Here is a 13,810-nt window from a genome sequence, read left to right as displayed (position 1 = left end):
GGGACAAAAATGGCAAATTATTGATGTTATTGATGTCGAGGCCTGTGCTGTGAGAGACCAGCAGGGATTTATTTGTGAAGGTAATACCATGAAAGGGCAGGATATTTGTCTGGATTCAAAACAAAATGTTTTTCACTTTGAGATATACCCCAATGAGACCCTAGAAACCATTGTAATTTACAGGGGTAAGGGATGTATTCGATTAAGGACTTGTGATTTTGTACTAGTTGATGACCTAATAGTGGACATGAGTAACCATTCAAATATTTGCACCTTTAATTTTGTTAGTCTCACAGGATGTGATTTTAATTATACTGCTTCTGTCATTACCTATCAATTGATACAATCTAGTCATGAATTGATTCAAGATTTGCAGTCCACCCCTATTGGAATGAATCTTGCTCTAGTAAGGGAACTACTGCATCATGAAAATTTAGAGATTGATAAAGCAAGACCAGGAAAGTGGCCAAAAGACTTTAATTACTATACAACATGATGCAGAAAGAATACACCAAATAACGGAAAGAGTGAAGTCAGACAGAGAGAACTATTGGTGAGATGTGTTCATGGGTTATTCCCCATCTGCTACCATGATCTTAAACATACTGACCCACCTGATATTGATATTACTGATAGTCATGGCAATGTTAACGGTAGTAAATCTTATCTTTTGGTATAAACTGAAGAAGCTTGCTGAACAAATATGGGCCTTAAAAAGGGTAATGAAATATAATGAACCACTTTTAACAGCAAAATAATTTGCTTAGGAGAAAGAAGAGGGGGGAATTGATACAGGGAGTTAACGGTCTGCTAAATATTGCTTGATTTAGGAGACTAACTGTCTGCTAGAGAATGCCTAACAATCCTGTTTGCCTTGAAACTCACTTAAGCTTATCAGGGACTGCTATTTGTCAAGGACTAATATGTCTAGCAAAGGAGGGAATATTGGGAAACTGCTGAAATTACCAAGTGAAAGGACAGCATGGGTGAATGACTAGAGTTCATCTAGAGGAAGATAAGACCCCCTCAAGAAGTAAACGACCACCAGAGACAGATCTGAAATGCTAACGCAAGTGGTTTTTTAATAACCCTGCCTCACTTATGCATATGTATGCCTGCATTGTGCAATTCAATGAATATGTATAGCTGCACCATATAAATTTTTGGTAAAATGTGCTGTCAGGGTGCGTGCTTTTGAAGGAGCGATCCCCCACGCACCCGGTGCCGAATAAACATGCCTGCTTTATAACTCTCTTGAGTTGTAGAGTTTGATCCACGCGTCAGAAGATTTAGAAACTCATTACATATGGGGCTAAATCAGTCGGTTACAGATTTCTAACATATTACTCATGCATCGTTTTTCAGAAGGGAATTTAAATTAAATTGAAATAAGAATATTGTACTTACTGTAGCTAATTCATCAAATTTGCCAAAAAGCTCATTCAGCAGCTTCACCAGCTCTTGGGCAGTACACTGTGATGCCAAACTAGTGAACCCCACAATGTCTGCAAACAAAATGCTGTAAAGAAGGAAAAAGACACAGAGATATCAATACAGAAGTAATCTTCAAATTCTCATTATCCTCTTTTATAGCATCAATGTGATCCAAAGCACAAACTCAAAGAAGCCCTGAAATGCTACCAATAAAGTGCTAGTTGGAAGAAAAATGGCAAAGATTCAGACAAATAGGCATCAGTCTGGTGCTGTCAACTGTTGTAGAGAGCTCTGTGATGCTTTCAATGCCTGTCTACCTATCCTATATACCTATCTGGTGTACATATGGCAAAGCATCTCAATCACAAGATTCCCCCATGAGCACTCCAGGAGCAGAGAGAACAATTGCTCTTTACAGCTGGGATCTTCTCAGCTCGATTGATTTCAAAGACAGTCTAAGACAGTTTTTGCACTGGTAGAGTTCCACAGTAAACCTTGCATGAGGTTTACTAAGTACTGAAAGACAGGAGTTAATAACTTGCATGCAGCAGCTCTGTGATGTGGTCTTATTACTCCTCATGAGGAGCTAGCATCCACATTGTCAGGCCAAGTTTCTCTGTACTGTGCTGTCTGTCTCAGGTAAGTGTCCAGCATCCATCACCATTAGCAAGGTTTTAATGTCCAACAGTTCAATCTGTTTTAACAATCCCTACCCATCTGTGATGATAAGGGGAGATAGTTGAAAGAAGCACAGATACTACTGTGATAGAATAAAAATTCTTTTGCAGATCCTGAAACTCAAGAGAGTATGGAGCTGTGATCCTTTTAATTATTTAGATTCCTTCATCTGCTGGCGGAGGCCCAGAGACCACGGCAGAAACCTAATGCATTTATCTCCAACACCCAGACTATAAATGTCAAACAAGTTTTTATTTATGCAAATGCTAACAAACAGTCCCATGCTACATATTCTGAGTATACTTAACATAGTCTAAAACTTAGCTTGCAAACTGTAAGTTAAATTAAGAATTATGTACTCCTTAGAAAACCTTCACTTTATAGACCAAATAACAGGTGCTTGCAAAGCAGGACTAAGAAGTCTACTGTTTCCCATTCACTATAACCAAGTCTGAACTCTCCCATGAAGCTACAAAAAAAGAGCAAATACAACTACTGGCTCAGTCCCTGTTTCTGGAATTTAATTTAACTCAGTTGCTAAAACTTCTTGTCCACCAGCACAAAACTGACTCATCCAAAGTTAGATGGCTTTAATCTAGAAACAAAGCCTCTCTGTGGTCATGTTAATCCTATTTAATTCCTATGCTGTTTAAACACAACAAAGAGGGTTCTTAAAATAAAACATTCAGCATTTAGTTAATTTTACCAATTTATGACTCTGCTATATTCAATGTGAACCAACCAAGTGATGGGTAAGGTAAAAGGCACTAACAGAGTGCAATACTGCCAGTAAAGTGCTCTGCATATTTAGCCTTGAAGATCTACTTGTTCTCTTAATTCTAGACTGATATCCTTGTTGTCTGACAATCCTAGGATGGTCTTTCTGGAAATTTATCAGTTAATATCAAATAATTCTCCTAAATTCCTTGAAGATTTTCAAATATACTTAAACGTGCATCAAAGTCAATATACAAAGTCAAATACAATTTGCTTTATGACCTGTTTGCTTTAAGGCCTAAATTCACATCAGAATTCATACAGTTGAAAAACAAATGTAAAAACAACTACAATTGTTGTATGTAATACAACATGTCATGTAGTTTCCAGGTTTTGGTTAGTCTGGAGTGGGAGTGTAGATGCTATTTTATAACAGCTTCTGCTAGCTTCTCGCCATTTTATATCTCATCCTTTGCACATTCTACATTTTGATTGTTTTTATTATTCTGTTTCGATTTTAAATATGGCAGTCCACATTTTTATCACGTCTAACTACATTTACAGAATAGTAATATCTCCCACAGCACAAAAAATGTCCACTTGAAAAAAAACAGCATTTGGGAGGGTGGTTAGGCCTTAAAGGTAATAACAATGTTATATGTTTACCAAGGTCTTTAACAATTAAGAACATACACAGACACACAAACTAGAGATGTCTACTGTTTGTGGAGACTATCTAACAATGTCTTAACAACTAACGGAGCAACCATTACACTGCTGACATGTACACTTACATCAAAACCTTTCAATTAGTTAAACACAGAGCACAGTGTGAGATATGTTCACCTGATTCGTGTTAATGTGAAGCAATACTAGGGTTGCATGGATGGTGAAATGTGACCCTCTTTGTACATGGAATCTTTAATTATCCTGTTTGTTCTTATATAGCCACAGGCTTAGGGGAAACAGGAAGATATGTACATAGTTCTAAGCCCATTTTTTTTTTTGTAACTGTATAGGTAACGTATAAGTTTTGTTTAAAGTTGTAAACATATTTGGGAGGTTTATTTAAGTTATTTAAAATGTGTTTGGCAGGATTCACTCCTGCCTTAGTAGTTTGACATAATTAAGGATTTTTACCTGCTTAACAGCGCTGTTTGCATAAGAAGGACACTTGACAATGAGCGAACAAAAGGCGGGAAAAGCGGGCTGGGGGCTGATGAGCACGGGCACGTAAACAACTCCAAATATGGGACCAGCCGCTTCGGTACTTTTAGCTAATTAACACCTGTATAGTGGCCGGAGACACGCTCTTAGCTAGTCAGCACCTGTCACGAACGGTGTGAGTAACCATTGGAATGCAGATTGTGAGCTCCCCCCAAAAAAAGGAGACAGGCAAGGTGGGTTATAAATACTGTAACTGTGAACAAAGGGGTGTGCGTCTTGGTGGAGCGGAGGCTCCCGGCGCACCCAGCGCTGTTTGCTTGCCTCTATTCAATAAATTGGAAACTGTAATTGGAATTCTGTTTGGGATTAAAATCATTTATAACACACAGAAAATACACTCATGCGCAGTTATTCAGTTAAAAGGAAAGTTATTTTTACATATGATTACCTTAATAAGTCAGTATGGGATCCTTGTTAATCCTTTAAACATTTAAAAAGAGTATTTATAATGCTTAGCCCTCAGCATTTGATTCAAAACACTGATAATTATACAAAAAAAAAAAAGTTAAGTCCATAAAAGTACTGACAATACATAACTGAACATGTAATTACAAATTTAGGTAAAATATACAATTATTGTGTGCTGAGACACAGCTGTCATTCAGTTATGCCAGTTAACTACATGTATATATTTTAAAGCTAACAGAATGTTAGACACACTTTTTGTCATAAGGGTTTTTTTTTTAAATGTATCTGCCTTTTTACAAAATTTGTAACTGCACTTTAACATATTATTCTGAGAGAAGGGGTTAAAGAAACTTTAATAGATATGGCATTTATTGATTATCGCTGTGCATGCTAATACATACAATGCTTTGTGCTTTACTAACTAGCTATTGTAAAAACTATCCAAGGGGGAGGGAAAGTCTTGCATTCCTCACAAGGACAGTTCCTGATAAGAACCGAGGGGCCTTGCTTTGTGCTTTGAACTCTTTATGTGAAGCGAGAAGTCCTGCACCTCCTCACACGGACAGCTGGACAGTTCCTGATAAGAACTAAGGGGCCTCCTTCAAGAATCAGCTAAAACCAACCAAATGACTCCTTGGAACTAATTTTAATACCCAGTGACTCCTTGGAACTAATTTTAATACGAAGCGGGGATAGCTCATGCATATGTATAGGCATATATGTATAGTGTTTTTTGAAACTTCATGTGTATGTAACACTTGGTTGTATAAATTCAAAGTGAGTTGCCATGTCAGGTGCGCACGGTTTTGGCGGGACTACCCTCCCCCCCCCCGTGCTGCCCGGCGCCGAATAAACATACCTACTTTACAATCTTACAGATTGTGGAGTCTGTTTTCCGCACGTCAGTTTGGCGAGCCAGGCAGGAGGATTTCTGCTCGGCTGAGGGACCGGCTGCGGAGCGGACGCTCCTAGGCGCGCCCCGGGAGGTTTCCTCGGAGGAGCCTCCCCTTCTCAGCTATTCACCCGGGAGCAGAAGAGAAACCCCTGGATCTACGGGTGAAAACGGTATGTTTTCAAACAGGGAGTAGATCGAGCGAGTCCAAGGTAACCGCTGCATCCCATTTTTGGGAGCCAGGACGGACCTGCTGATGACCGGTATATGAGAAGCAGGAGAAGGGTAAGCGGGCCTCTTGCAATTTTAAAAGACACTTGCAGCTGCTAGAAGGTTGACAACTGGAGCGATGCTATGTTAAATCTCTTTGATTTTTGATTTTTGGTTATTGTAATAAGATATTGGGTGTTGGCTACTAATTTGGACTTGTTGAACCATAGTGTTTGTGTGAAGGATTTTGTGTGTGTGGGACCTTCTATGGTGTAAATGCCTGTGTTGTGAAAGCGGGAGTGAGTCCCAGGAATCTGAGCAAAGCTATGACTGTGTGTGTGGCGTGAAGTCTGTCCAGCCGCCCCTAGACGCCCAGATTCTTCTGAGGTGGGCTAGAAAGCAAGGGGACTTTCCTCTTTCCGAAGTTTCTTGTATGATTGTGTGGCCACTATGAGTGTGTGGATGTCCATGAGTGTGGACACTGTGAGCACCTTTGTATGTCGGCACGAAGAGAGCTTATACAGAAGTGTAAGAGACGATTTTCTGTGGAATTGTATTGTTTGTGTGCAAAGATTGAATTGGATCTAAAGTGTGTGTGTGTGTGTGTTTATAACCGCGGTAGTAGGTTATTGTGTTTTGTCATTGTAGATTCCTTTTTTCCCTTGTGGAGGGACCCCGACAGTCCCAAATGGTGTCCCTCACACCACGATAACTCTTGTAAACCTATATTTGTTCTAAGAGTGTAAGTGTTGTAGTGAAAAGTTGTGGGTAGGGTTTGGCTGGAATTTCAAGTGTCCTAAGTGTAAAATTTAGACTGGGATAGGGAAGAAAGGGCTGTGTTTTTGTACAGTGGAAAAGAGGATCAAATAACAAATCGATAAATATGGAAGGAGGTCAGAGCGGAGGTATATTAAAGAAGAGTCTTTTAGGGTGTATCCTACACCACTGGAAAGAAGTTGGGGGTCCTCCAGGGAGTAATGAGAATGAGAAGACTCTGATTAAATATTGTAATCAGTCGTGGTCGTTATACAAACTGGATGATGAAGAAAAGTGGCTGAATTATGATACTTTATTGCCATTGATGCTGTTTCTCAGAATGATAAATGGGACGAGGCGGTATATGCTGATATGTTCTTCACTTTAAGAAATCATTCTGAGTGGCAAAAGGAATGTGGTATAAATTTGGCCCCTCAGGATCCCCTTTTTTTTTTTAAAAAAAAAAAAGAAGGAAAAAGAAAAGTTGAAGAGGTGTTGTTCAGCATGTAGTATTGGAAAAAGATGTCTGAAAGTAAGGAATAATAAATAGAGGAAGGCTTAGAGGATGTGGAAGGGGAATGTATTCCAGCAATAGAGGCAGATTTGGTGTTCGAGGGAGACGAGGCGGAAGGATGCTGGGAAGGAACCAATGTGCATGTTGTTGGGAGCAAGGGCATTGGAAAAATGAGTGCCCCAAGCGCAGAAATACCCCGACAGAAATGGAGACATCTGACTGACCAGAACCCGGGGCATCTACCCGAGCGGATCCACTGGTTAAAATTAAGCTTGGGGGGGCAGGAAAAGGGAGTGAAATTTCTGGTTGATACGGGTGCTTCCTTTTGTGTACCCGTCAGTAATGATTCTGTAAATACAGCGGGAGCCGCTGGAGGAGGAGGCAGGGAAAGAGCCCGGAGCCGCTTGGCTCAGCAGTGCCGCAAAAAGCGCCGGGAGGCGGAGGAGGGGCTGCTCGCCTCCAGGGCACCCCCCCATACCCCGTCTGCCGCGCCTGGATGCGCAACTGCCCCACGGGGAAGGGGGAGGACGTCTACGAGCTGCGCCCCCTTCCCCGCCATCCCCTAAAAGAAAAAAAAAAACAACACAAAACAAAACAAAAAACCAACCCACCCAAATTAAACAGGAAAAAACTGCCCCACTTCTGCGGAGCCTGTCTCAGCCATGATGAGGTGCTGCAACTGGCAGAGAAGGGCTCCAGACGATTTTCCATATGATGATGTAACTATCAAAGAAGTAGAATTTTTAGTAGATACAGGGGCAACATACTCAGTTTTGAATCAAGCCTTGATGTCCCTGGGAAATGATTATGTCATGGTAAAAGAAGCAACTGGCCAAAGTGAAAAGGTATATTTTTGTAAGCCTCTAGAATACAAATTGGGAAAACAATGGGGCATCCACAAGTTTTTATATATGCCCAACTCCCCGAAAGCACTTTTGGGAAGAGATTTGTTGGAACAATTGGGAGCAAAGATTATATTTGAAAAAGGAGAAATTACTCTGGAGGTAAAAGATCAGCAATATGTTCAGATATTGAGTCTAACCTTAACCAGTCTCCCCTCAGAAGGAAGAATTAATGAAGAAATCCTAAACCAAGTGTATCCAGGAGTATGGGCTACCGACGTACCTGGAAGAGCAAAAAGTGCTACACCTGTCGAAGTTAAAATTAAGGAAGGCCAATGACCGGTAAGATTTAAACAATATCCCTTAAAGAAGGAAGATAGAGAAGGAATCTGGCCAGTGATAGAAAAGTTTCTACAGTTAGAACTATTAAAGGAATGTGAGTCTGAATTCAATACCCCTATATCACCTGTTCGGAAACCCGATGGGTCATATTGGGTGGTCCAAGACTTACGGGCAGTGAATAAGATAACTGAAGACCTCTACCCAGTAGTGGCAAACCCATATACCCTTCTGACTGTGTTAGCACCTGAACTAAGTTGGTACAGACTTAAGAAGGGTCATATAATGAAGTGGGGTGGGCTTATACCCCATAGGGAAGACTAATTATTCCCTCTCGTTTACTGTGGCACTTGATACGGGAGGAACATAGAAAAAGGCATTGGGGAACAGAGGCTCTGTACAAACATTTGATAAGAGAAATTATGGAAAGAAATTTATATACCACGGTGAGACAGGTGACTCAACAGTGTGATCTTTGCCTCCAGACTAATCCTAAAAATACTCCCAAACTAGAAATGGGCCAGATTGGGAAGGGCAATGGGCCTGGACAACAATGGCAGGTTGATTTTACAGAACTTCCAAGAAAAGGGGGGTATCGATATTTACTGGTATTAACTGATACCTTTTCAGGTTGGCCAGAAGCATTCCCAACCAGAACAGCTAAGGCTCGGGAGGTAACTAAAGTATTGGTACAAGAGATAATACCACGTTTTGGGGTTCCAGCAACCATGTCCTCTGACAGAGGACCACACTTTGTCTCAAAAATAGTACAACAAATCAGCCACCATTTGGGAATAGATTGGCAACTTCATACCCCATATCACCCTCAATCGAGTGGCCAAGTGGAGAAAATGAACCACTTAATCAAACAGCAAATTGTGAAATTGGGACAAGAAGCGAACCTGACATGGCCTCAGTCTCTCCCTTTAGCCCTTTTGCGTATACAAACAAGACCAAGGGCGAGGGAAGGACTGAGCTCCTTTGACAAACTGGGGACAAAATTATGACTTCCTACATGGTGGCATCGAGCAAACAGCTCAATAAAATTAGAAAACATGTAATTGGGACCCGGGGAAGAGGTCTAGATGAACCTGTACATGATATACAACCTGGAGATTATATATATGTAAAGTCTCTTGCAGAAAAAACCCTGGAACCACAGTAGGAAGGACCGTACCAGGTACTCCTCACCTCCTTCACAGCAATCAAGATCAGAGAGCAGAGCGCCTGGATACACCACAATAGGGTAAAAAGAGCACCTAAGTCTACATGGAGGGTCACACAAGTACAGCCTCAAAAACTTATATTATCACGACACTAGTCGTTATCCTGACAAATAAAGTCAGGGCATGGGAAAGTAACACATTTCTGCAGCTCCATGAAAAAGTTGCTAAAGTCATGAATTGGTCTGACTGTTGGTTACCTTAACACACCAAAATTCTTACACAAACACATGAGACTCTTTCGGCAGAGGCATGGTAACAACCCCCTAATAGACAGGCCCACTGGCTTTCATAATTTTTTGCGGTAATTTATTCCATGGTTGGGAGCAAGTGAGTTAGAAAAGGCTTTAGCAAATATTTCGGCTACTATGGGAAGTCTCAGTACTGCGACAGGGGATGCAATCCAAGGCCTCCAAGAGGAGACTTCTTCCCTGAAAAAAAATGGTCCTCCAGAATAGACTGGGTTTGGATATGTTGTTTGCCCAGCAAGGGAGATTATGTACTGCTATAGACAAACATTGTTGTACATATATAAACCAAGAAAAAAGGATAAAAAAAGACTTATCTAAAATCTGGGAACAAACGAAAAGTTTTCATGAAATAACCAGGGACAACATTTCCTGGGGATTTTCTGACATGTGGGAAAAGTTAACCTCTTGGCTACCAAATTTAACATGGCTGAAACAACTATTTATTATAACAATTATAATTATAGTTTTGTTCATAATCCTTTTTATAACAGTTCGGTGCAACTTCTGGTGTTTCCAAAGCACAGGAAATTCCTATAGTAATTGGAAGAAAAACCAATTGCGACAAAGACTTGAGTCTAATCAATACTTTGAGAAAGTGCTAAATAAATAAACATTGTGCCAGGATTAGGTATAGTAAAGGAATTTACTAATTCTCTAGAAAAGGGGGGACTGAGAGAAGGGGTTAAAAAAACTTTAATAGATATGGCATTTATTGATTATCGCTGTGCATGCTAATACATACAATGCTTTGTGCTTTACTAACTAGCTATTGTAAAAACTATCCAAGGGGGACGAAAGTCTTGCATTCCTCACAAGGACAGTTCCTGATAAGAACCGAGGGGCCTTGCTTTGTGCTTTGAACCCTTTATGTGAAGCGAGAAGTCCTGCACCTCCTCACACGGACAGCTGGACAGTTCCTGATAAGAACTAAGGGGCCTCCTTCAAGAACCAGCTAAAACCAACCAAATGACTCCTTGGAACTAATTTTAATACGAAGCGGGGATAGCTCATGCATATGTATAGGCGTGTTTTTTGAAACTTCATGTGTATGTAACACTTGGTTGTATAAATTCAAAGTGAGTTGCCGCATCAGGCGTGCACGGTTTTGGCGGGACTACCCTCCCCCCTCCCCCGTGCTGCCCAGCACCGAATAAACATACCTACTTTACAATCTTACAGATTGTGGAGTCCATTTTCCACACGTCAGTAGCTTAAATACGTCCCACTGAAAACTTGGCCTATCTAACATTTTACATACTCATCTTTCTACATTTGACAGGAAAATATTCTTATTTCTGACAGAAAGCTACCCCATTTTTTCATTAATAATATTTTATACATAAATGTCTTGGTTTAGTTACCAATAATACTAAATAATCTTACAACAACTATGCTCAAAACATTTTGTAATATATATAATATTAAAAAGTTACCTGCAACTGTAAAAATCACCAGATTTGCAAATAAATTCTTCAAAAGAGTTTAGCTTGCTACAGAACATTTCCTGTTATAGATGCTATGCACTGCATCTTTCCCTCTGATCTTAGAATACTTCCTCCTTTCTTAATGAAATGCACCTAACTTTCTGAAAAGATATCTTTTTCAAAAAAAGCTTGAGAAAACAGTTCCTCCAAAAACAGTGTACAGTAATCACATCTACATTTACTGATTAACAGTTCCTGCTAGATGCTCCACACACAAACATGCCTAAGCTCTAATATCCACATAAGTTCAGTAGAAGACTGTACAGCCCACAGACTATTGCAACAAAGTATATATAACTGTATCTTAATGTGTAACTACAGATTTGTAAGCACTGGAGTGCAAGTGTTTTTATTTTGACTGTTCGTTTCCATCCTAATTTATTAATAACATAGACAGAGAAAGTGAGTACTCCCTCAGTAAGTTTGTGGATGGCACCAAATTGAGTGATGCAGTTGATTTGCTGGAGGGAAGGGATGCCATCCAGAGGGACCTTGATAGGCTTGAGGAGTAGCCTGCTGTGAAACTCCTGACGTTCAACAAGGCAAAGTGCAAGGTCCTGCACTTGGGTTGGGGCAATCCCAAACACGGATACAGGGTGAGGAATGAATGGATTGACAGCAGTCCTGCAGAGGAGGACTTGGGGATAGTGCTGGATGAAATCTTGGACATGAGTTGGCACTGTGCGTTTGCAGCCCAGAAAGTCATTGCATCCAAGGAGGCATAAAAGGAAGCATAGCCCAAACCCAAACCATTCTATTATTCCATTATTCTAATTTTCAGTGGAGGTTTCCTAAGGTTTTTGTTTGTTTGTCTGTTTTTTTTTAAATTACCTGGAGCATTTGATTTGATACGCAAGCAGCTATTTCTAACTGCTTCTGGTATAAAAATTTGTGAAAAAAAAAGTAAAGCAACACTGCAGTGAGCAACTTCAGGAAAGAAAGTATTATCAACAGTAATTTCTCTCATCTCTGTCACAAACAAGGAGTTGAGCTGGTTCATCACAGGCATATGAGTTACCTACATCATTATCTCATACTTTTTGTGATACCAGACTAAATGAGCAAATTGATACAGTTAGTTCCAAGTTACTGAATGATGTGCTCCAATTGTAATTACTATAACAGTGTAATCCTTCTGTGAAAATGTAAACTAACCTTGAGAAAAGGAACAGTAGAGTCATAAACTTTAACGTGTGACAAAACAAAGCTCCTTTAAGGATGCTCCAGGAGGTGTTGAGATAAGATTTTCGCAACTGTGATGGCACATCCTGAAGGAGTACAGACAAATCAGCAGACACTAGCTGAAACCAAGATAAGGAGCTTAAGGAATTTACAAGCAGACCGATGAGTCGAGAGAAGACCCTATGTGGAAGAAGGACTCAGAGTTCATGGAAAAGACACTAGGGGATATCTCCTCAGTAACCAGCAGGAACCACCAGAGACCACCAGAGACCCCCAGAGGACCACCGACCCATTTCACTACAGATGTGCAAAGGACATTTAAATATGCTAAATAGTTCCAGGAAATGTGATTAATATATTAATGATTACTCGAAAACTTATTACATATATATGTAATAGGACAATATAAACTTTAATTGAAACCACACTCGGCACACACGCCAAGAACTATCCCCTGTCCATTCAGCGCTGCAATAAAGAATGCCTGCTTTATAAAACTATGAAACTGAATCTTACAGAGTTTCTTTCGGCCAACGTTACGGTATCACTTGACTATCTGGAGCACCTCTGTGTTGACAAGCCATGAGTCATCTCTCCAGTACCTTCTATATTCCTGTTTTCTCTCTGTGATCCCTACAGGCAGGCATAGCCAGCACCTGCCCGGTGACTGCAGCCTTCCCTTAGCACTGCAGGAAGCTGCTGTACCTGCTAAAACCGAGTGTGGAAAGCCTGTGGCTTCGTTTAAGACATTTAAGCTGCTTCCCAACTGCGGGTATTGACGGAGCAATCCTTTTTTTTTACGTCGCTCTATGGGGCGCTCATAAGGAGAAGAAATCCTGACAAGTTACACAAGACATTTAAGTGCTTGTAGGTGGCAAATGTTCGCTTTTAACAGCGCTCATACATGTGCTTTGTGCACTTGAATAGTCCTGCTGGTTTCAATGAAGTCACCTGTATAAACAAATACTCAGCAAAATAAGGAGGGGCTGTATGCCCTGTTTTCTCTTTCCACGTGGGTCATGTGTTTAATTACAGTACAACCTATAATAAGAATGATATTTTAGTGGCACATGCTGTCTCAGAAAGGAACCGGTGGGGTTTTTCCTTAAAGATCAACCATAGGGAAAATTATTAATAATTTCATCTATAACTTACTGCAGTGATGAAGAAACAAGTGCTCTGAAAAAAAATAAAGAAGGCTGTTAAAACTAAAAACCAAGGGGGAGTTGTTTGTACAAAATAATCATTCATGAAAACTACTTCACTGTGAAGTCTCACGAGCTCAGAAAGCCTACATACAAATGCCTGCTCATAGGCATCATGATCATGGCTTTTTAAAACTTTGGAATGGGAATTTAAATTCAATTTTTTTTTGAGTTCTGATGCTTTCTAGAAGACAGGATAGATCAGAAGTATTTGCATATAAACAGCTGCAGACTATGCTCTGGCCTCAGACTGGGTCACAACAATCTCTAAATGGCCATGAGGAATCTTTTTATTGGTAGCTTTGAATGAGGCAGTGTGTTGCCCGAAATTAATATCTCTTCTTACAAAGCACCTAGTTTTCTTTCACACTTGTAAAAATGAGGCTAAATGAAACTGCTGTACCAGAGGCTCAAGAAATCAGTAGCAGTTCAATGTTCACTTTGTTTC

The 13,810-nt window shown here is 40.3% G+C and overlaps 1 protein-coding gene across 1 annotated transcript in view; it reads right to left on the bottom strand.

Annotated features, from left to right (window-relative positions):
* The window catches only part of ADCY1 (adenylate cyclase 1), a 187,669-nt gene that overhangs the window by 93,849 nt on the left and 80,010 nt on the right, over positions 1-13,810 (bottom strand). The window contains exon 4 of the mRNA XM_086741474.1: positions 1,408-1,519. Within this exon, the coding sequence (XP_086597600.1) occupies positions 1,408-1,519 (112 nt within the window). The remainder of the gene's footprint in view (positions 1-1,407; positions 1,520-13,810) is intronic.

The sequence above is a fragment of the Chlamydotis macqueenii genome, chromosome 2 (genome assembly GCF_036417535.1).
Source record: "Chlamydotis macqueenii isolate bChlMac1 chromosome 2, bChlMac1.mat, whole genome shotgun sequence".
NCBI lineage: Eukaryota > Metazoa > Chordata > Aves > Otidiformes > Otididae > Chlamydotis > Chlamydotis macqueenii.
The sequence above is the reverse complement of the archived record's forward strand: the minus strand, read 5'-3'. Positions and strand labels throughout refer to the sequence as shown.